General features: G+C 41.3%; 1 protein-coding gene across 1 annotated transcript in view; it reads right to left on the minus strand.

Annotated features, from left to right (window-relative positions):
- Positions 1-1457: 1457 nt before the first annotated feature.
- Positions 1458-24486, minus strand: part of ADGRG4 (adhesion G protein-coupled receptor G4) — a 95249-nt gene continuing 72220 nt past the window's right edge. The window contains 7 exon segments of the mRNA XM_046673739.1: positions 1458-1534; positions 7066-7230; positions 8168-8269; positions 13357-13637; positions 16280-16358; positions 19702-19970; positions 21825-21946. Of these exon segments, the coding sequence (XP_046529695.1) occupies positions 1458-1534; positions 7066-7230; positions 8168-8269; positions 13357-13637; positions 16280-16358; positions 19702-19970; positions 21825-21946 (1095 nt within the window).

A 24486-nucleotide genomic window follows, 5' to 3' on the forward strand; every position in this document is an offset into this window, starting at 1 on the left:
CATAGTGAGTGGGGCCACGAGGTGTGAGAGGTAAGTGGTGGAGGTTAGAAAGAGAAAGGGGTTAAGATGTACTGTTTCACTGTGCTAGAAAATTTATAAACCTCATCTCACTTAAGCCTCACCTCAACTCTATAATGAATATACTACTGCTATTACCACTCCAAATCTCACGTCTAGAAATCTCTCTCACCTCTCCATCAAGAGCTTGGATTTGAACCCAGATCTGCTGTCTCCATAGCCCACCGCACCATACATATTCACAAGGGTAACTGGGGACTTGGCTTATGGTACTGAAACCCAGTTTATCTTTCTTTCTTATTGGAAGGGTCCGACTGTCTTTATTTATTTATGTCTTCATTTATTTATTGCTTAAAGAGGTAATATATTCTCTCAGTACAAGATTCAAAAAATATAGAGGTATATGGTGAAAAGTAAATCTCCCTTCCTCCCTAGCTACCAGGCCCAATTCTGCATCCTGAAGTCAACCACTGATACCAGTTGCTTGTGTGTCCTTCCAGAATGTTCATCTCTTTACTCATTTCTACCCAAGGCCAAATGCAAGCAGCCTACCTGGCTGGAAGCCTCGGTGGCAGTATTTGGGATAACATTAAGAACACCACCCATGGTGCTTAGCCGCAGAGTGCAAAGCAGGTAAAATTCATCTTCAATGCTCACTCTGTTGCGTTTGGGTGGTTCTTCTCACCTCCATCTCCCTACAGTCCTGCTCACCCTGACCTGTTCTTTCCTCCCTAGGGGGAACCACCAGCTTTAAACAGCTCCTGTTCTGATACATTCCCTCAGGACCCTGCTTGCTGTTCCCTCAGGAGATGTCTTGGCTGAGAAATTCATCCCCACTAAGGAATTCATGGGTGTCTATGGCTTGATGAGCCACCCTTTTCACAAAACGAGTTTACATTTTATCAAGGGGCTTCAATCAAGAGAGTAACTTGAATAATGGAAATTTCAAATGACAGCCCAACAGGATGGAGTTTTTTTCCAAAAGGTATGACCTGGTGGCTCTTCCTCTTTACTTCCCCTGTGGATGTCAGGCCACCTGCGTATGGGGCAGCTTTGGCCACCTTTGTTTGGCTCTCAGGGCAATAAGGGCACTGATTTTGATTTTTTTCCTTTTAGAATGTGAACACTTAGAGTTTTTGAAACAAAATGTCCAATGCTGTAGAACTTTCTCCCCTAATATATCATAACTCTAGGCTCAAATCTTACCTAAAATGAGAAACTATAACAATGAATAGGAGAATTATTCTGATTTTAATATTCACTAAATGCTATCTCATTCTGCCCCTTCCAAAATAATATTTAGAATATGAAGTTGGAGCAGATGGCGTCACAAATTCAACATTTTTCCCAATCTAGGGGTGAAGGGAGGTGGGTCTCTCTGCTGGGAATTATTGAAGAAATCTTTGTTTGTGAATGGAATTCATTTTTAATTCATCAGGTTATATTCTTCTCACACAAGTAGGCACAATTTCACAACTCAAGGGAGAGAAACAGTAGGGATTGTCATCAAAATGATCTGCATTAAAGAAAAAAAGAACATTTTCAGCCATGGCATTGGGGACTTTGCACATAGTAGGAGCATAAGAAGTTTTTTTTTTTTTTTAAGATTGGCACCTGGGCTAACAACTGTTGCCAATCTTTTTTTTTTTTTTCCTGCTTTATCTCCCCAAAGACCCCTGTACACAGTTGTATATCTTAGTTGCAGCTCCTTCTAGTTGTGGGATGTGGGACGCCACCTCAACGTGGCCTGACGAGTGGTGCCATGTCCGCGCTCAGGATCTGAACCCTGGGCCGCCGCAGCGGAGCGCGCAAACTTAACCACTCAGCCACGGAGCCGGCCCCAGAAGTTTTTATCAAATGAAGGAATGAATAGAGGAATTAGAAAGGAAGTGAAAGTTATGGTGCTTTCCTTGGATAGTTTAATATGAATCTGGGATGGATTAATTCATCCTGATGGCACTGTTTAGGCAATTACAGGTGCATGTGTTCTTCCTGCATTGTGAATAACAGGCTATGTTATTCAAAGTAACCTTAGCCTAGGGGGAGATATTCATGGACAAACCATGGAGTCCTTCACGAAGAGACAATATAAAATGGTAACACACATAGCTATATCCCATATGAGTTTGATATTCTTGTTCTGAAGGTTTAGCTGTTTCTCAAGACTGAGGATACCCAGTGGTATAGAGGGTGTAATTTTTCATTCTGTGCTAATGGAATCGAGCTTCTGGCTGCCACAAGTCTGATGGCAGCATCCAGATTGCAGTTTTAGAACTGTGGTCCAAGATGCTGGACTACTTGCCCTACTGGCTGCGTTACTGTCACAACTGATGAGCATTTTGATGCTGGCTGCAGGCCCCTGGGCTCTCCAGGTCTATGGCTCGGTACAGCAACATTCAAAATCCTGTACATGGTATTTGCTACTGGTCTTCCAAAGAAAAATATGTACATTTGGGCTGTAGATGATTTGCCACTGAAACAATATCCCCTGGGGACAGCAGGGAAGCCAATACTAACTAACCCTCTTGAAAAATATTTCCCAATCAGCCCCAACTATTATCTGCTAAGGAGCTTCCATAACTCAAGCCCTCTATCTGCCATGGTTCCCCAGTGCCTCCATATGAGCATCAGAACCTATCCACAAGTTAGCTGGCCAGAGTCTGAGGGATGCTTTGGCCAGCGAAAGACTTTCTCCATATGCGCCAACTTTCCCATACAGAAATGGAGACTGAGACTCTATACACTAGTCAACCAGCCTAACTGGAAAAAAGTGTTGCCTCACACAGTCCTGAAGCTGGTAGGCACTTTGGAGATTGCCCATCCTAGCCCCCTCATGTTGAGGGTAGAGAAAATGTAGCTCCAAGTAGGGAAGTGATGTGCCAAGGTCACAGAGTTAGTGACAGAGCTTGGACTCAAGCCAAAGCCTTTGGACTCCAAGTTTGGTGCTTTTTTTTACCTACCACGCTGCTTCTGGATTGGCTGCAACCCTTGGAAACAGAACTGTTGTGTGGAGCCAACATAATGAAAACTACAAGTGGATAAGGCAGTTCTACCACCAGCTCTGAGAAGGTGGGAGAAGGACTACAGCCAGGCCACCAAAGGTGTTCTCTGTGTGTGAGCCGGAGTCTACTTTGGTCTTTAAGAAAGGAAACCAAAGGCCACCGCACCACCATTTAGATGGAAGTACACAACACAGAATCATCACAACATCAACTTGAGTTCTTAAGTTCTTGCTCATTTTGCCTTTCGCTTTACTTTTGATCTTTAGACCAATTCTTAACCTGCATTTTTCCTCCCAACACCACCTCCACCTCAACATCTGTCTCTGTACCTAGAAAGTGGGCTTCCTATGGAAGAAGGTGAGCATCTAAGAGTGGTGTGCAGCTCGGCGGGTATTTTTGGTGGGGTGTGATGAGCACTAACCCGAGAGCCAGGAGACCTGAGTTCTGGCCCCAGTTCTGCTGCTGATGGGCTGAGCGACTGTCCGTAAGGTGTTTTCCTTTTCCTGCTTAAGGTTCCTCATCTGTAAAATGAGGGGATTGTACTAGACAATGCCTAAAGTTCCTTCTGCTTTTTTTCTTTTTTTTTTATTAGTGTAACATTGGTTTATAACATAATATAAATTTCAGGTGTACATCGTTATATTTTGATTTCCATGTAGGTTACATCATGTTGACCACCCAAAGACTAGTTACAATCCATCACCACACACATGTGCCTAATCACCCCTTTTGCCCACCTCCCTCCCCACTTCCCCTCTGGTAACCACCAATCCAATCTCTGTTTCTATGTGTTTCTTGATCGTTGTTTTAATCTTCTACTTATGAGTGAGATCATATAGTATTTGACTTTCTCCCTCTGACTTATTTCACTTAGTATAATACCCTCAAGGTCCATCCATGTTGAAACAAATGGCCGGATTTCATCGTTTCTTATGGCTAAGTAGTATTCCATTGTGCATATGTATACTGCATCTTCTTTATCCATTCGTCCCTTGACGGGCACCTGGGTTGTTTCCAAGTCCTGGATATTGTGAATAATGCTACGATGAACATAAGAGTGTATGCATCTTTATGCATTCGTGTTTTCACATTCTTTGGATAAATACCCAGCAGTGGAATAGCTGGATCACATGGTAGATCTATTTGTAATTTTTTGAGGAATCTCCAAACTGTTTTCCATAGTGGCTGCACCAGTTTGTACTCCCACCAGCAGTGTATAAGGGTTCCCTTCTCTGCACATCCTCTCCAACAATTATTGTTTCCTGTCTTGTTAATTATAGCCATGCTGACGGGAGTGAGCTGATATCTCATTGTCGTTTATGTTTGCATTTCCCTGATAGTTAATGATGTTGAACATCTTTTTATGTGCCTGTTGGCCATCTGTATATCTTCTTTGGAGAAATGTCTGTTCAGATCTCTTGCCCATTTTTTAATTGGGTTGTTACTTTTTTTGTTGTTGAGATGTATGAGTTCTTTGTATATTTGGATATTACCCCCTTATCTGATATATGGTTTGCAAATATCTTCTCCCAATTGTCAGGTTCTCTTTTCGTTTTGTTGATGGTTTCCTTTGCTGTGCAGAAGCTTTTGAGTTTGACGTAGTCTCATTTGTTTATTTTTTCTATTGTTTCCCTTGGCCGTTCAGATATGGTACTTAAAAATATGCTGCTAAGACGATGTCAAAGAGCGTACTGCCTATGTTTTCTCCTAGAAGTTTAATGGTTCTAGGTCTTACGTTCAAATCTTTAATCCATTTTGAGTTTATTTTTGTGTATGGTGTAAGATAATGGTCTACTTTCATTCTTTTGCATGTGGCTGTCCAGTTTTCCCAACACTGTTTATTGAAGAGACTTTCCTTTTTCCATTGTATGTTCTTGGCTCCCTTGTTGAAAATTAGCTGTCCATAGATGTGTGGGTTTATTTCTGGCTCTCAATTCTGTTCCACTGATCTGTGTGTCTATTTTTGTGCCAGTCCCATGCTGTTTTGGTCACTATAGCTCTGTAGTATATTTTGAAATCAGGGAGTGTGATACCTCCAGCTTCGTTCTTTTTTCTCAGGATTCCTTTGGCTATTTGAGGGTTTTTCTTGTTCCCTATAAATTTTAGGATTCTTTGTTCTATTTCTGTGAAAAAATGTTGTTGGAACTTTGATAGGGATTGCATTGAAACTATAGATTGCTTCAGGAAGTATGGACATTTTAACTATGTTAATTCCTCCAATCCAAGAGCACAGAATATCTTTTCATTTCTTTGTGTCTTCAATTTCTTTCAACAATGTTTTGTAGTTTTCAGTATACAGATGTTTCACTTCTTTGGTTAAGTTTATTCCTAGGTATTTTAGTCTTTTTGTTGCAATCATGAATGGGATTGTATTCTTAATTTCTCTTTCTGCTACTTTGCTGTTAGTGTATAGACCATATTCATTTATTTTTCTGAAAGTTTTTTAGTGGGTTCTTTAGAGTTTTCTCTATATAAAATCATGTCATCTGCAAATGGTGACTGTTTCACGTCTTCATTTCCAGTGTGGATCCCTTTTATTTCTTTTTCTTGCCTGATTGCTCTGGCTAGGACTTCCAATACTATGGTAAATAAGAGTGGTGACAGTGCGCATCCTTGTCTGGTTCCTGTGCTTAGAGGGATAGCCTTCAGTTTTTCTCCATTGAGAATGATATTAGCTGTGGGTTTGTCGTATGTGGTCTTTATTATGTTGCGGTACTTTCCTTGTATACCCATTTTATTCAGAGGTTTTATCATAAGTGGATGCTATATCTTGTCAAATTCTTTCTCTGCATCTATTGAGATGATCATGTGATTTTTATTCTTCATTTTGTTAATGTGGTGTATTATGTTGATTGATTTGCGGATGTTGAACCATCCCTGAATCCCTGGAATAAATCCCACTTGATTGTGACGTATGATCTTTTTGATGTATTTGTTGTATTCGATTTGCTAGTATTTTGTTGAGGACTTTTGCACCAATGTTCATCGGTGATATTGGCCTGTAATTTTCTTTTTTTGTGTTGTCCCTGTCTGGTTTTGGTATCCGGGTAATGTTGGCTTCGTAGAATGAGTTAGGGAGCTTCACCTCCTCTTCAATTTTTTGGAAGAGTTTGAGAAGGATAGGTATTAAGTCTTCTTTGAATGTTTGGTAGAATTCACCAGGGAAGCCATCTGGTCCTGGACTTTTATTTTTTTGGAGGTTTATGATTGCTGTTTCGATCTCCTTACTGGTGATCAGTATATTCAAATTCTCTATTTCTTATTGATTCATTTTTGGAAGGCTGTATGATCCTAAGAATTTATCCATTTCTTCTAGATTATCCAATTTGTTGGCATATAGCTTTTGATAGTATTCTCATAATCTTTTGTATTTTTGAGGTGTCTGTTGTAATTTCTCCTCTTTCATTTCTGATTTTATTTATTTGAGCCTTCTCTCTTTTTTTGTTGGTGAGTCTAGTTAAAGTTTTGTCAACTTTGTTTGTCTTTTCAAAGAAGCAGCTCTTGGTTTCATTGATTTTTCTATTGTTTTTTAAGTCTCTATCTCATTTATTTCTGCTCTGATTTGTATTGTTTCCTGCCTTCTAATCTTTTGGGCTTTGTTTGTTCTTCTTTTTCCATTTCCTTTAGGTGCACTGTTAGATTGTCTACTTGAGATTTTTCTTGTTTGTTGAGGTAGGCCTGTATTGCTATAAACTTCCCTCTTAGAACTGCTTTTGCTGTATCCCATAGATTTTGGCTTTTTGTATTTTCATTTTCACCTTCTGTTTTTAACAGTCTGTGACAATTGTTTTAATTATCCATGGATTTTTTTGGATCTTCAGTCTCTTCTCTCCTCCGTTATTCTAATAGCCTACCAGATTTATACAGACTAAGTTCACTAGGTGCTTCTATACACACTTTCTCAGCCAAGAATGAACCCAGGTATATACATGCACATGTGCATTTCCTTCTGAGGAGGCAATATTTCCCAAGACCATTTATGTAGCTTCACATTCATTCAATATCTCTGAGACATCAGTGCAGGCGACATAGCATTTTCTCTCACCATTTGGGAAGCTCATTTGTGAAGGAGTGCCTTGTGCGGAGCCTAAAGACTTGAAAGTGGAGCTAGTTGCAGTTGACTTGAGGGATGGTGTCAACAATTTTTGCTTGAAGGTTTTCTTCAGTCTTTCCTTTTTATACCCAATATTTAGCCCATACCTGCTGGCATCTGAAAAGACACCAAAAATAGTTAAAAACATAAACCTTACTAAATTCTACACTTCAAATGGGTAAATTATACCTTAAGAATTTTGTTAAAAAGTATAAAGCCTGATGTACAGAGTGTTCATTCTGGGTATCTCAAGGAGTCAGCTTTTCTATGAAGTTGTAAGAAGTAAGTTTGAACTGTAATGTATGCTACAGGCAAAGTCAATTCACTTACCAAGGATGCCTGCTTTCCCTAGAGCCTGGCACAGGGGCCAGCAGGTTACTGACATGCCCAACATAAAGGAGCAGGATCTCTGTGCTACTTATAGAATCTTTGAGTTCAAGCATTGCCTTCTCTAAAGGAAATAGACTGAGCTTTGCATTGAGACTGAGTGAAGCTGCCTGAATTGGATGGAGGAGCCTTTTGATACATAGAAAATCAATTTGCCTGGACTGGAGACATCCTCAGAGGCAACGTCAGAGTCCTCTACATTTCCCACTGTGCAGGAAAGGTCCTCAGTCCGTGTGGGAAGCCCACTAGCTGGGCATCCTAGGGAGGCTGCAAGTTCTCTCCATCTCCACCATCACTCCTTGCTTCCCACAGCCACTCAACCCACTGTTGGCTACGGGCCAGAAAGACCCTGTGACTCAGTGCGTAGAACACAGAAGGCACTCAATCAATGTTCTTTAATTGAATTGAGACTCAGTAGACAGCAAGGGCAAGCAATCCAAGGAATTTGGGCCAAAAGAGAAGCTTTATTAAGTTAAAATATGGCCCAAATCACATCTTTCACCTGACTTCATTCATCTCGGCTCAAAAGTACAAATCATTTTCATGACATGAAAACAGCCTCCATTTTGATGTTGATGCTGTATGAACTCAAATCAGGAGACAAGTTAATCTGATGAGTTTTGTAAAACCTGTAGAATTCAAAACCTTACCCAAACTGACATCTTACCAGAAGAGTCACTCAGTCGAAACCACCTGCAACAGAGGTGTATCTGCCACTGCTCCCGGACACTCTCCTTCATTGCACAGTGGAATACAAAAATGAGGAATCCTAAGCCAGGAAAAGAAGGTCAGTCTTTTTCAGCTTCTTGCATTCTGTCACCAATGCTCACACTCAGGCCTGCTGTTGTCATCATTAATACCTCTTCTAAGGAACCCCAGGGTCATTACTGACTTTCTGCGCTTATCTTTCCAGCCTCCCTCCCAAAGTCAGTGATGGCAAAAAGGTCTCAAGACTTCATGTTAACCACAGTATTCCCCCTGGGCTGCTGTCCATCCTGGAGCTTGAGAGATGAGGCCTGCAATGGGAGCTAGCCTCTGAGACGGTTCTCAATGATCCCCACATCTTGGCATTCACATCCTTATGGAGTCTCCTCCCACATTGTACCAACAGAATATGGCAGAAATGATGGTGTAGTCACTTCCAAGATTAGTTTATAAAAGACATTGTGGCTTTCTCTCTCTCCCTATTATCACTTACTCTGAAGGAAGCCAAGTGTTATGTCTTAAAGACACTCTGACAGCCCTGTAGAGAGGACCACATGGTGAGGAACTGAAGCTTCCAGTCCACGGCCGAGTGAGTGAGCCTTCCTGGAAGCAGATCCTCAAGCATCAGTCAAGTCTCCAGATGACTGCAGCCCGGCTGACAGCTTGACTGCAACTCCATAAGAGACCCTGAGCCAGAACCACTCAGCTAAGCTGCGCCTGAATTCCTGACCCTCCGAAACCATGTAAGATAATAAGTGTTTGTTGTTTTAAGCTGCTAAAATTTGGGAGTAATAACACAGCAATAAATACCTAATACACATGTTCTTTGGCACAATTACACTGTGTGGAAATCATGAATTCGGTGCCCTCAATTTCTACTGCCAGCTCTGATTTTTGTCCTGCAAGTGAGGAAGGGGTGCTGATGGTATCCACTAGCAATTTTGGCCATTTCTCATCCCCTAAGTCTAAAATATCTTCTTGGGGGATGAAAGTAGGACTCATGATGATCCTTATTGCAAATGCCCTGGAACGCCAATTGGATTTCCTAAAGTTTGGAGGAGAAATTGTCAACAGCCTGGCTTTTATTTATGGTCCATGCTAAAAGTCTTTATTCACAAAGCCTTTCCAGATGCCTCAAACTGAAACTCAGCTTTCCCACTCCTGAGCTCCCATAGCACTTTGTTTCTTATAACGTTTGCCATGTTTAGCCATATTATTCTCCATGCACTGCCCATCTCTCCAGCTAGCTGTCAAGTCTTTGAGGGCTGAGGTAGCTTTCTCTTCCGTCTTTATATCATTTCTCCCTTTGCCTCCAGTATTCTGTGTAGCAGCTCAATAGATGTTTGTTGACTTGAACTCCAAAGCCCTTAACACACAAACTCTCATGGGTTTCTGCAACCTTTGTGATATCTTCTTGGGCCTCAAAATATTTCTTTTGGTCCAAGTGCAGTTTGGAAACCTTTCTTCTCTATATAAGGTTCAGCTTGCCTCCTCATTGGCCAGTTGTTCTGAAGGTAAATGATTAGTGATGGATTGGAGTGGTCTTAACTCATTGCAAGGTGAGCACGAGTCACTAGTAAATGCCCCCAAAGCTCATTTAAGCCAGGGAATTAGTGGAAGTAAAGAATCTTGCATGAGGAGAGTAAGCATCTCCTGCCATTCTTCCCTGGTTTAGCCCTTCCTCCTACCAGCACCAAACTGAGTTTGGGAGGCTTTGTTTTAAGAAGATGATAACAAGTAGAAGTATTCAGGAAGAGAGCAAACAAGAATAGGGATGGACTTGAGGAAAGGCTGAAAGAGCTGGGGTGCTGTAATTTGGATAAGAGAAAACTTGGAGTGTGGAATATAGGGTGAGGAGAGATGGTAGCTACAGTCACAGATCTGAAAGGCTGTCAGGAAGAGGATAAGCTAGGCTTGTTCTGTGTAGTTGTCAGGTTGGAACTCAGAGCAATGGGAGGAAGCCACAGAGCAACCGTGTAATGAAAAGTCAAGCTAGTCTTCACTAAGCAATGACTGTGTCCTAGGCATTGTGCTATTAGTCTCATTTTTACAGATGAGAGGCCTCAGAGTCCAAGTCTAGTAAACTTGACCGAGTCACAGAGCCAACATTGATCTGGCAGCCTCAGGACTGAACTCAGGCAATCTGAATGCAGAGCCCAAGGTCTTAACCACTGCACTATGCTACCCTCAGGAAAGGATGACCCAGATAAGATTAAGGGCTGAGTAGAAGTTACAATAGCAATCATGTACAATATGTAAATTTATCTAATCAACATGTTGTTTGCCTTAAATTTACACAAGGTTGTATGTCAAATATATTTCAATAAAGAGAAGTTCAATGCTCTGCTTTATGAAATGGTGAGCTCTGTGTCTCTGGGAAGTTTGAGGTAGAGGCATGTGACTTCTGTCACTCACTGGGAAATTGGATTGGGAAGCTCTTCATTCCCAGGTCCCAGCCCTGAGACTCTCTGATTCTGGATGGGAGGCAGCAATCGGGAGGCTAAACGGAATGACATGTTTCACTATGTCCCCTGAGGGCTTTATCTTCATTTGTAACCAAACAACACTGGTGATGAATCTGGCAGCGTTCACTCTTTTTCTGAGCAGCAGCCACCTGGAAGTTGTTGCAGCCACCGAATGAGAGCAAACCCCCATCTCAGAGCAGCTAAAACCTCTCCATCTTCAGCGCAAACAAGGGGCAACAGTGGCGACAAGCACCTATGGCTGCTCTGATTTCCTGCATGGGGTTTAGTTCGTTCTCAGGCTTAAAGGTTATTCTCTGAATTCCAATGAGCTGCCTGCCAGCTCTCCCTCTCTGCCTGACAGCCTTCTTTTTTCTTTCCAATAACAGATTGATCTGCTTACTCACTAGAACATAGGCATGCGGGAAGATGTCAGGTTTTTGTCACCTGCATTTTTATTTGTGCGTCCCTCCTTCAGAAATGGCTCATCATGGGCATAATTTTTTCACACCTGACCACAGGGCAGCCCCTTTCAGCCAGAATTGCAAACTTGCCATCTGTCTTTTAAATGGCTAATTTGTTAACTCGTTTCACTGCATTCTTGTTTCGACTATTTGGGGTGTGTATGTTTGTGTGTGCAACTTGAGTTTGAAACTCAGGGCTCTGAAAACACCCTCTCTGCAAGATGGCACAGTCTATCTTGTAGGTGGGACTAGCAACTAGAAATGCTTGGTGATTGATTGACATAAAGCATGTCTGACAGACAGACAGCTCGGCTCGGTTGATGCTGGGTCTACAAGGCTCTGGTTTCGGTTCTTGGGAGGTCCTCCTTGGGATTCTGCTTCTGCCAATGTAGGCTTCCTGCTTAGGTACTAGCAGTCCCTTCTACCATAGGAATGGAGCTCGCTGTTTTGAAAACACCTCTCCCCGCTTTAAGCTCTAAACTGCTTTCCCTTTCACCCCTCTTTTCATAGGGTAAGTGTGTTCCTCCTCAGAATTAGTGAGCCAAGCGAAGCCTGGAGTTATTGCTGAGGAAAAAGTCTGCACGGGCACCTGGCTCCTAATCCACTTCTCTACACATTCTACACCAAGGCTGGTTGGTTCTTAAAGCATGCTACAGAGACCAGGGTGTCTCAGCGTAGGCCAGGTAGGTCTGTCAATAGGGAAAGTATAGAACTATTACCAGGGCCTCAGTCAGCAATGCAGGAGACAACCAAGTGCTGCCAGCCTCAAAAAGCGAACCAAGCGAGAGGGGCATGGAGAGCTCCTAAAAATGTCATCCTCACCCCCAGAAGGCAGAAAGTAGGCATGCGGGGGAAGAACAACACATTTTGTGTCTTTTTGCATTGCAATCCGAATATGGCTAGATCAGGTTGGCAGAATCTGGTGGGACAGAAAGTTTCAGTTGATACACTTCATTGCTCTAAAATGAGATGGTTGCTTGAATAATAAGACATGAGGGCAAAAACTGCGCCTGATTCTAGATTGCTTCCCCATCTCTCTGCAGCACCTTGCAAATGCCTGGCATATAACTGCACACCCAATTAATATTTCCCAAGCTTCCTCAAGGGTTAATAACCACAATGACAAAGTGTTCTGAAGTGTTTTTAAATGCTGGGTTAAAACGAATCTTTGAAGGTTTTTCTCCCCCAGCAGAATTCCTCAGACCTTGACCATTCTAATGTATATTGTGCCATTTCAAGAATGGGGGAATGGGGGCCAGCCTGGTGGTGCAGCAGTTAAGTTTGGCGGCCTTGGGATCGTTGGTTCGGATCCCAGGTATGGACCTACGCACCGCTGGTCAAGCCATGCTGAGGCAGGCATCCCACAAATAAATTAGAGGAAGATGGGCACAGATGTTAGCTCAGGGCTAATCTTCCTCAAGCAAAAGGAAAAGAGGAAGATTGGCAACAGATGTTAGTTCAGGGCAAATCTTCCTCACGAAAAAAAAATGAACATCAACAATTACTCACAGGTATATTAACCAGATCCCTTGCTTTTACTTATCATGTCATCTTGGCCTACCATTTAATCATTTCCTCATCATTTGCTCCTTTCACCAGAAAACAGGAATGAGATTAAAGAGCTATAGAGCCATTCACTTAGGCTCATCTAACTCAACAAGTTGTGGTGACTTTTTCAAGGTGGATTTGTAGCAAAACGAAGACTAGAACCTTGGCCCCTTGCCTTGGTCCACTGCTTTTTGCTCTTTACCTTTGTTCCTCGATGACTCTGTAATTTCCTAGCCTGGCTCTTTCCCACAGTATTAGGATATCTAATGCAGCCAGAGTCTATGTGGTCAAAAGTTTAATGTTTCTACTGTCCAATAATTGCTATGTTCAACTGGATTGTGCATTTCGAAATGTCAGCGTAAGTGTGAATCTGGACACCTTACTGTAAGAAGCATTGTGAAGCAGCATTTGATATAGGCATTGCCAGTTAACTAGGGTTGGGTTAGCTATCTAGGCTTCTCTCTGCATCCCTGAGCAAGAGAGAGTGGGCTCATTTAATGAAGCCCTAGCATCTAGCTAATGTTTCCAATGGCTGCCTGTCAACTCATTGACAGCAGAAGCCTCTTGGAGTATCCTCTCCTCCTCCAAAACCCTGAAAGGTGAGATTATTTTCTAAGGCAGCAAAAGCTTTGGTGGAGGTCTAGCTAGCCACAGAAAGTGCAAAGAACAGCAGTTACCTTGCAAAGTGTTAAAAATGGCAAAAAGATACAAGAAAAAGATCCTCACAGGTCCCCAGGCAAAAAAGGCAAACCCCCAGGTGAGGCCAAGTAAGAATGTCAGGCTTGTTGTGCCTTTGAGATCATGCAGGATCATCTTCTGCCGAGTCTTCTGGCTATGGGCTTTCATGGAATTCAGTTTGGCAAAAACAATGCAGAACATGGAGAGATTCATGAGAAAGATGAAGCAAAAATAAGCCACAACTGAGATGTAAAAGATAGAATCGTCTTTAATCCAACAACTGCAAGAGACAAAGAAGAGAAGACCATTGTGAGGTAGAGAAACATAAACTCCTATTTTTCAGTAAGACTCTGAAGATCACCTAGTCACAGTTTCATTTCACCTGAGAACACCTAGACCTAGAGAGACGAAACAACTTGACACAGTTCATTCACACTCACTAGGGGCGGAGCTGGGACTAGGAACTTAATCTCCTGAGCCCCACTCCAGGGTTCTTTCCAGTGCCTAATTAGAAATCCTAGAGGATATTTCTGCCCTATATGTGCAGAAACCTCTCAATCCAATTTCCTAGAAGGCTACTGTCTTCCTCAACAACAGAAGAACAAATTATGTATTTCCCCCCAAAGTGGCTCTCCTCCCCCATGTCTTACACCTGAGCTTTTATTTGAGGGATGAATTCCGCTTTTCATGATAAGTATCACAGTAAAAGGACAGTAAGCAATGACTGGCTTTTCTGAATGCTGTATCAAACAATGATAAGATTATCAGAGTTAATGAAAATGCAACAAAACAGCACAGCTCTCGTTGCATTGCTTTAAAATATGATGTATATGTTAAACGTCCCACCACATTTACAGGTTAGGACTACAAAAGGCAATACTGGCCACTGGATTGATTAATGGCTCCACAGTTTCTATTAAAGAAGAAATATGTGAGCCAGCCCTGATGGCCTAGCTGTTAAAGTTCAGTGTGCTCTACTTCAGTGGCCCAGGCTAAGCTACTGGACGTCAAACCACACCACTCGTCTGTCAGTAGCCATGCTGTGGGGGTGGTTCACATAGAAGAACTGGAAGGATTTACAACTGGGATATACAACTATGTACTGGGGCTTTGGGCAGGGAAAAAAAAAGGGAGGAAGATTGGCAACAGATGTTAGCTCAAGGCGAATCTTTCTCAGCAAAAAAAAAAAAAAGAAGAAATGTGTAGTGATCCCTATGAACAAATATTTTAGCCAACATCATTTCCAATTACTGGAGGCATCACCTCTGATTTTTGAACATAGACAAGCTTCATTAATTTAATCGTGTGTCAACTTAGCTGAGATCTCTTTTCCAGAACCAAGAAAATCCCTTGTGGTCACATTGTTCATGTTGGTGTGGATACTTGCATGTATTTGTGAGTTTGTGTGTACTGGGAGGGGGCGAAAAAAGCATTTAATTTCCCTAATAGAGACTAATACTTAGGGTTCCTTGAATATCATCTTCAGCCTTAAAGAAGGATATAGAAAACTCTTGAAAAGTGGCAGAGCTATATGTTTGGATAGAGAATCATCTCCTAAACATATTGTTAAGTATCAAAAAGTGTATCTCTACCCCTTAGGTAACAAAGTGTGCAAGAGAATATGTATGCAAATTTGATTGCTGGTAATAAGAGTTGCATCAAGGGAGAGAAGCTGGGTAGCTGGGGTTGGGACTGGGGCTTACTTTTCATCCTCTACCCTTTTGTACATTTGAATTTTGTACCGTGTGCATGTATTACTTCTTCAAAATATAATTATTTTTCAAAAAGCTCTTAGAGCAATCTACCTCTTACTAACCAACGCACATATGAAAGGGCTCTACTCAGGGCGAGTGGAGTTGGTTTTGTTCTTGTTTTTTCTTTTGCTTTTGATCTTTGAAGAACCACCATTAGACAGACACTAGGGATCCTTTAAGCCACAAAACAGGCAAGGAGGGAGGACAAAGGAGGAGATGAGAAGGAAGGGAAGAGAAAAGGGAGAGAAAGAAAGGATAACAAGGAATTATAATTAGACGGCATCTGCTGGAAAGGGCAATATAATTTTGACCTTCTGGAAACTGTCATCTCAATATGAAAGACAGAGGAGTCTCGGGGGCAAGACCTCCTACGTTTCACGCCAGTCTGGTGGGAGGGAAAATCTATAGCAAAAAATAGCTTGGGAGGCAACGATAAAGAGAATAGCTATGGGTATGTAAAAAAGAATCAGAGTGTGAAATGAGACTGTGCAGTCTAAAGGACTACATGGTTACTACCTACAGGTCTGTAAAAGAAGGTTCTAGAGAGGTGGGGCAAAGTGAATGGCTAGTCTCTTGTGGCTGTGGATGAGAGAACCAAAGAGATGGGTTTATATGTTAAAAAGAAAAGAAAAAGAAAGAAAGAAAAGGATGTCTAGGACAACAAAGCTGAGCCAATTTGCAAAGGAAAGTGGTGGAGTCGTCTGCAGGGGAGAACTTTGTTGTGGAAAGGTAGAAAATGTTTTCCAACTCATCTCCGTATTTCCTTATAGTGGCCACTCCAACTCCTTCCACCTTCTGTGAGCTTTCTAATCATAATCACAATAGCTGCCAGTTATGTAGCACTTACCAGGGAACAGGCCACATGATGAGCACTTTATATATATGATGTCATTTTAATTTACGCACAACACTGAGAGCAAACATTATTATACCCATTTTCCAGAGGAGGAAATGGAAGTAAGAGGTAAGGTAACTTGCCCGAGGGCATAAAGAGCCCAGGCACCTGACCATTATGTGAGTGTGCACATGACTGTGTTTAGATCAGAAAGACTGAGGCTGAGTCCTCCCTAAAGTCAGAGTCAAGACTAAGCCCTAGGCCGGGAACACCCCACCGTTCCCTGATGGTCAAGAGCATCACCACCTGAGAAGCAGAGATGCCGGTACTTACAATGGAGTCTTTGAGCTCTGAGTTCCATACAGATCTCTTTTCACACTGACTATAACTGCCACCATGATTGCTGGGATTCCTAGAGTGAGGAAGCAAGCCAAAGGCATCCCATTAGGAAGCGGGGGAGAGATCCTGATCAATGAATGTGGGCACTGATACATTAAAACACTTTAAATGAACCACAGATGTGCGGGCATCAAAATACCATTGTTTGCAGAATGTTTGTGAATTCTTCCAAGTGAAACATTTCTAGGAGTTCCCCAATCTGCTAAACTAGACAGCATGCCGATGGCTCCAATACAACGCCCACTGGTTATTAAAAATAGCTCAAGTGCCGAAAAATCAACTTGGCAACAGAAATATCTCGTTCATCGGAATATAAGTTCGCATCAAGCATTTCTTCTCAGATGATGGGCCGCCACTTTTTCTCCCTTTCCCTCACTTCCCAGTGTCTTTGTGTCTAGGTCACCTTGGAGGCAGGGCACAGGCAATCATCAGCAACCTTCAGTGCCTTTCTGACAGGGGAGCTGTTTCCACACTCGTTACTAGTTTGACATTTTGACTAGATCGACCAGTTAACAACCAGTCAATTCAGCCAGACTATAATAAAGCAATCAGTTCGGTCTAAGTGGTCAAACGTGACATGAGTATAGATACAGGGTTTAAAAATCCAATTTCACGTACATTTGCAAAACTTAAACGTTTTTCTTGTTTCTAACAATGCATTGCTCCTAAACTAAGAGCGTTACACCCGCACACATTTTAAGCATTTTGTAAGATATATCCAAAGCTGTTCCGAACCCCAGAGTGCCGAGTATGTGTGTCCTATTCTGTGATAAACTGGACAGTCCCTTCCAATGTGTGCATCACACCTAACACAGTGCCTAGCAATAATGTAGATGTTTAAGAATATACCTGTTGGAGGCCAGAAGGGAGGGGTGGACGGAGGCCTCACATTTAGGATGGAAGTTGTGAGGCAGTCTCTAAGCTGTGTTTACACTTTGATAATTAAAACAAAAAAGATCCCTAGCGCTTACCAAAAAGAAGGTGGACAACACTATTGCCTTGGGCCGGGATTTAGATAAAGGAATAAAACCTTTTCAACAGGTTGCTTTGGCATTAGGAAGATAGAACTTCAAATACAAACAGATGCCAATATTTATTTTCCTTACAGTTGATTGCATTTGTCTAATATTTATTGATTTAATTTTTTAATTGAAATATAATTGACATCCACTATCCCATTAGTTTTAGGTGTACATCATGGCGATTCAATATTCATATACATTATGAAATGATCACCACGATGAGTCTAGTTGCCATCTGTCACTGTACAAAGTTATTACAATATTATTAACTATATTCCCTATGCTGTACATTATTTAAATGCTCTGAAACTCCCTGTAGCGGGACAGCTCTGCAGTGGCTCCCTGGCGACCTCGCAGGTATCCACGTAGACTGAGTAGGCAAAGGCTTGAACAGCAGCTGATTTGAATGTGGGCAGAACGCCTTGTGATCTTCCACGAATTCAAGAAGACGGCAGGCCAGTGAGGAGGTGCTCTGAGGCTATCTCCTTCTCGCCTGCCTCTCCTCTGGGAGGCTGTCAGGACACTGTCTCTCATCGCCTCCCAGGTTCTGAGGCAGTGTGGTGCTTTGCACCCTACCCCCTCACAACAGAACTGTGGAATATAAAACCACATAGCTTCAGTTTCGAACTGGCTCCTCCGCAACAGGGAATCCCACAGCTCGTGTGGCAGCCATCTGTTCCCTTTTGTTTTGGTGTCGTTCTTTATAGTGTGTGGGACAAGGACTTGGGAGCTGGCACCTTTAGCTACTCTTCCTTTCGCCGCTATGGAAGTAATCAACTGAATCTGAAAGTGGCTCGTTGTATCTTTACTGGTCGAGCCAATCAGCCCTTGGCCTTGGCTTGAGTGTGTACTTGACACCCCCCAAGTTCTTCCTGCCTCCAAGTACCAAGCCTTAGCCTTTCCTGCCTCTCCTTGTACCCCAGGAAGTGTGTGTGGAATGAGAAGATCAAAGAGGTAAGAAGCATGCTCTGGGGAACACCAACATTGAAGGAGGAAGGGTCTGAAAAGGAAGCCGAGAATGAATAATGACGAGGGAGAAGGAAAGCCAGGATTGAGTGCTATTTACAGCCCCCCCCCACAGTCAGCCATACGGGGGTTATCTACTTTCTGGATTATTCATGAAGACTCTTCCACAACGTTTTTCAATCTTCCAGTTGACTGGAGGTGAGGGCTGCCAGGCATAAAGCGGAGTGTATTGACTGCTTTTGGCTCTGTGTTTCTGATGGATTCCAAAGTGTGCAAAAACAATTTTTGCGATTATCCTTTGTTAAGCATTTGCCTGTCTTTGCTCCCTATATTAGCGTGGATAATAGCACTGACTGCGTACCCAATGAAAGCATGTGCTATGTTAATGAACTCACTAAAAGGATGGGTAGCTAATTGGGAAGCTATTGTCTTCACAAAGGCAATGGAAGATAAAATCTATCTTCCTATGTAGCCTAAGCATCCCACCCAGTGTGCATCTCCTATGTGGCCAAGGCATTTTGTGAATTCAAAATCTGTCTTGAACAGGCAAAGGGTGGGGGAGGAGCTGAGCTGTGTCAGTTAGAAATACAGGAAAGCAAACCAAAGAAATGACATTTAAATTAGGAAATAGTCTTGCTGAGGCTCATTTCTGCCCCCTTCCATAGGGCAGCAGTGAGAGTGACAGTCATGAGGGGTGGTAAGAATCAGGGTGTGTCTGGGTGAGCACGATGTCACACATTGCAAGTCCTTTCCCTGTCCCTTAAATCAGGGGGTTAGATCAGATGGAGTGAAAGCCCAAACTATGGAGACAGACTCCCTGGTTCAAATCCCAGTTCTGCTACTTGCTAGGCTGTGTGAGTTTTGGCAAATTACCTAATCTCTCTGTGCCTCAGTGTCCTCATCTATTAAATGAGAATAATGATGAAGCCTTTCCCATAGAGACATTGTGAAGATTAAATGAGTATGTAAAGCTCTTAGAACAATGTCTGGCACATGTAAGCGCTACCTAAGTGTTGGCTGCTGTATCAGTAAGTATTTGTTGTGACTATAACTTCTACAAAGGGAAGGATAAAATCTGACAGGTTTACTCCCATAGATCCAGCATTTAGCTGAGTACACAAGCAGGTGTTTATAAATATTTGTGAACTAATCCCTCCCCATAAAGTTTAAAAGTTGAATTTATAGAGCAACATAGGCAGAAGAAGGGATGCACACCCAACCTCAGCGAGGTAGTTCTTAATTCCTTACCTATGATAATAACAGAATTTGGTCCCCAATAATTTGTCTAATAGAGCTAGAATTAGAAAGACACACACAGGCTTTTAAGGTTTTAACATAGGCATCGAGGACAATGGCAGATATACTTACCCCAACCAACTAGGCAAAATTTAAGGATATAATTGGGAATGTATACATTGAAGACTTGGACTAGAGCAAAATACATGTGGAGCGCCTCCAGGCCCATCCAAGTCAAAGAAACCAGCAGGAAGTAATGAAGCACGACTGCGGCTGTGATGCAAAGTCCCTCTTTCTGAAATGATGACGACCAGGAATTGACCAGAAATACCAGGTTTAGCATCAGTAGTGCTGTGCACAGGTTGATCAGGATTTTGGAAGGATGATCTTTGCGAAGTTTGCTAAAAGAAAAGGCAAGATGTTTAGTTAGGTAGGGTCTCTATTTTTAATGAAGCGTTGCCACATCTTATTTGCATAACGAGTGAAAGAATGAAAGAACTGCCTGTTAAAATTAAATTACTCATGGTACCTTACAAGTACTGAATTTTAGAGTTCCCCACCCTCTTTCCAAATTGAGTCAAAGTATCCTAAATATAGTGACCTTCACTAACAGGAGTAATAATAGCCTCTCTCAATTAAGCAGTATCCCCTTTTTTTTTTCTTTTTCTTTTTCTCTTTTGGAGAGAAGGAAGGAGTTTCCTGGATAGTACAATTCTGTCTTCACTCCTTCAGCAGACTCAAGGCTGGATCTACATATGACCGAAGAGCAGGATGACCATGAAAACCATTTCAAGTATTGGGTGTTTCCAAAGATTCAGACATTTGGCATCACTAAGTGATCACAATTGTACTTTGTGGAAACTGACCCAGTATTTTCCAAATTAAATATGTATATTTCCTTTTCTTTCTCATTTCTAATAAATAATTCTTGATTTAAATTTTGCAATTTTAATTTTGTGTGTGTAGGTTTTATTAAATCGAGGTAAATAGTAAAGTACACAAGTCTTAAGAATGTAACTCAGTGAATCTTTTCATATGAATACACCTGAGGAACTTCCACCCAGATCAAGCGATAGAATGTTTTCAACATCTCAGAAGGTTCCTTCATTCCTTCTCCCATTCAATACCCCCCACTAGAGTAACCAATATTCTAAATTCTATCCCCATAGATTTAGTTTTGCCTGAACTTGGAATTTCATATAAATGGAAGCATACAGTGCGTTCTCTTCTTTTTCTGCTTCCTTTGCTAAACTCTATGTCTACGAGATTTAGATATTATGTTCCATTGTATAGAAGTTCATTCATTTTCACTGCTGTGAAGCATTTCATTTTATGAATATACCACAATTTATTCATCCAGTCAACTGTTAATGTACATTGGAATTGTTTCCAATTTGGGGCCATTATCAATGAAGCTGCTGTGAATATTCTTGTATATTGCTTTCAGTGGCTATATGCACTCATTTCTCTAAAATAGTGAAATTTCTGGGTCAACAGCTAGATATATATTTGTGTTTAGTGGGTATTGTCAAAGAATTTTCCAAAGTGTCTGTGCCATTTTTGCATTCCCACCAGCAGTGTGTAAGAGTTTCCGTTGTTCCACATCCCTGTTGACACTTGCTATTGTCAGAATTTTTCATTTTAGTCATTCTGGTAGGTGCGTAAAAGTATAATTCTGGTTTTAATCTCTGAGGAGTAATGATGTTGAAAACCCCGTGATGTACTTATTAGCCAGATGGGTAGGATTTAGGGCTAGGCATGGATATCCTCTTTTGTGAGGTGCCAGTTCAAATCTTTTACTTATTTTTACTTGTATTGTCTGTCTTTTGCTTTTGATTTGTAAGAGTTTTTTATATATTTTGCATACAAGTCTTCTGTCAGATATATGCATTGTGAATATCTTCTCCCAATCTTTGATCTGCCTTTTCACTTCTTAACAGTGCTGTTGAAAGAAGTTTGTAATTTTAATGGCCCAATTTATCAACTTTTTCTTTTATGGTTAGTGTTTTTGTATCCTCTTAGAGAGATCTTTTCCTATGCTAACACTCTTGCTTTTTTAAAAATCCAGTCACAATCTTTTTTTTTTTTAAGAGGAGAATTGGTTGTTGTTGTTGTTTTTTTAACCTGTTCACTTCATAACCTAATGGATCTGACTTCTTCCTATTGTGATGAATAGGAAACTTTGTACGAAGTTAACATGGTTCCAATGACAGCAGCATCCACCAAACCAAATTAAACTTACTCTATCAACTTACTGAAAGGCTATGTACGTCACCACTGCAACTCCCAGGAAAATGGAGGAGATTCCACATCCAATGTATGTTATAAGCACTAATATCCGTTCATTCACTGCATCCACTGCAGACCTGGATAAATCCTAGGGAATGCAATGTGTTGTATTTTATACATTCACCAGAGCAAGTTTATGGTAAAATGCTTCCAGTGCCCATTAACGGGAGGTTCCCAGGATGTGTAGCATCTCTGCTATTGCTCTTATAAAACCAGAGTATGCAGATGGCTATATGATAAGACCGTATATTGTTTGTTGAGTGTGTCTGGTGCGACTCACTGTGTACAGGGCCTGAAGAGCCATCAGCAGCACTGGAAGAACATTTAGTCCTTGGTTTTATTGTCATTAACATGTTCCACACTTAAAATATAACCAAACTAATAGATGTGAATTTGAGATGCAAAGTGAATCATTATCTGAACTGAGCGTCCCAAAACACTACACAGAACATCAAAAAAAAGATGTTCCTTTTCCTTAGACCTTACATAACTTTCATAAAATTAAAAGACAAAATGGACCTTAGGGAGCACATAATCCAGTAGTTCTTAGCCTGAGGACCATAAAAGACCCAAAGGGGCATGCAAAATTATTTGAATATATGTGTACACTTTTCTGGGAAGAAGGCCCATAGCTTTCATCTGATGCTTATAGAAATTCATGACTCATAAAAGGTTAAGAAGCGCTGGTCTACCCTGGTAGTTCTCACTGGGAGCGATTTTACCCTTCCCCCAGGGATATTTGACAATGTCTGGAGACATTTTTGGTTGTCACAACTGGGGAGGATGCTACTGGCATCTGGCGGGTAGAGGCCAGGGATACTGTTAAACATCCTATAATGCACAGGACAGCCCCCCAAAACAAAGAATTATTTGGCCCAGAATATCACTAGTGCCAAGGTTAAGAAATCCTGGTCTGCTCCAATCTTTCACATTTTAGAAGACAACTCTAAGGTCCAAACAAGTGAAACAACCTGACCAAGGTCACACAGGTAGTTAGTGACAGAGCTGGAACGTGAGCCCTGGTCTTTTGACTCCTACTGTAATGTTCTACCCAATTTGGAGGGAGCTAAACAAAGTTCTTACAATTCAATGAGCATCAGAGGAGCATCTCTTATTTATTGAATAGATTTGGTAAAAAAAACAAAAAACAAAAAAAAGAATAGAAATATAGAACAGACTCTCAGCCTTCACAGAGCTTACCATTAGCAGGAGAAACAACTCATGCATGACACATTCAGATAAAAGCGTACGATAATATATAATAAAGTAACTTAAAAGAACTAAGAAAGTACTCAGGGGCGGGTAGAGAAGAAGGAACACATTTAAGAGCTGTTTTAAAGGAAAACTCAGCAAGTCCCAATGTTAGGGAGGACCAGCGGGAACAAGGGAAACTATAGTTAAGGAGAACTCTGAGGCTCTATGCCTGGATATGCGAATTAATGAGATAACTCTTGTTTGGTTAAGTACTACAAATGTTAAAAAAAATACCTCTTCCCCACACTGCAACTTGACAATAACTATTAAAATTAAAAATTATAAGGACCATACCCTTGTGGTACATATATACAATGGAATACTACTCAGCCATAAAAAAGGACAAAGTTGTCCCATTCACAGCAACGTGGATAGACCTTGAGAGTATTATGTTGAGTGAAATAAGCCAGACAGAGAAAGATGAACTCTGTATGACTCCACTCATAGGTGGTAGTTAACATATGGACAAAGAGAACTGATCGGTGGTTGCCAGGGGAAAGGGAGGTGGGGGGAGGGCACTAGGGGTCAAGTGGTGTACCTACAACATGACTAATAATAATGTACAACTGTAATTTCACAAGGATGTTAACTTTTATAACCTTAATAAAAAAAAAAAATTATAAGGACCATACCCTTTAACCCAGCAATTCAACTTCTGTCAATTTATCCTATAGAAATACTTACATCAGTGTTAGAAGATAAATGAATAAAAATGTATATTACAACATTGCTCATAATGGAGAAAAACAGTAACAACTAAAATGCCTACTTAGGGTGGATTGGTTAAATTCATTGTGTTAAATTGTCAGAATGGAATACTACAAAGGTGTTTTAAAAATTTAAGTAGATGGATATGTATTTGCCTGAAAGGTGTCCAATATATATTGCCAGGTGAAAAATAAGTGGTAAAAACAGTGTAAATAACTTGATCCCATTTTTTTTTTTTTTTTAAGATTTTATTTTTTTCCTTTTTCTCCCCAAAGCCCCCAGGTACATAGTTGTATATTCTTAGTTGTGGGTCCTTCTAGTTGTGGCATGTGGGACGCTGCCTCAGCGTGGCTTGATGAGCAGTGCCATGTCCGCGCCCAGGATTCGAACTGACGAAACACTGAGCCGCCTGCAGCGGAGCGCGCGAACCCAACCACTCGGCCACGGGGCCAGCCCCAACTTGATCCCATTTTTATAAAACAAAAACATGTTAATATACACATAGGAAAAGAATCTGAGAGAATATACATGAAGGTGTTAAAGGTGTTAATTTCTTGGGAGGGGAATTATAGGGACCTTTTCTGTAATGTTTGAATTTTGAGCAGCAGGCATTAATTTTATAAGGAGGAAAATAAATATTTGCTTCAATCTGCTCTACTTTGGTTG

This window comes from Equus quagga, chromosome 10 (assembly GCF_021613505.1).
Source record: "Equus quagga isolate Etosha38 chromosome 10, UCLA_HA_Equagga_1.0, whole genome shotgun sequence".
NCBI lineage: Eukaryota > Metazoa > Chordata > Mammalia > Perissodactyla > Equidae > Equus > Equus quagga.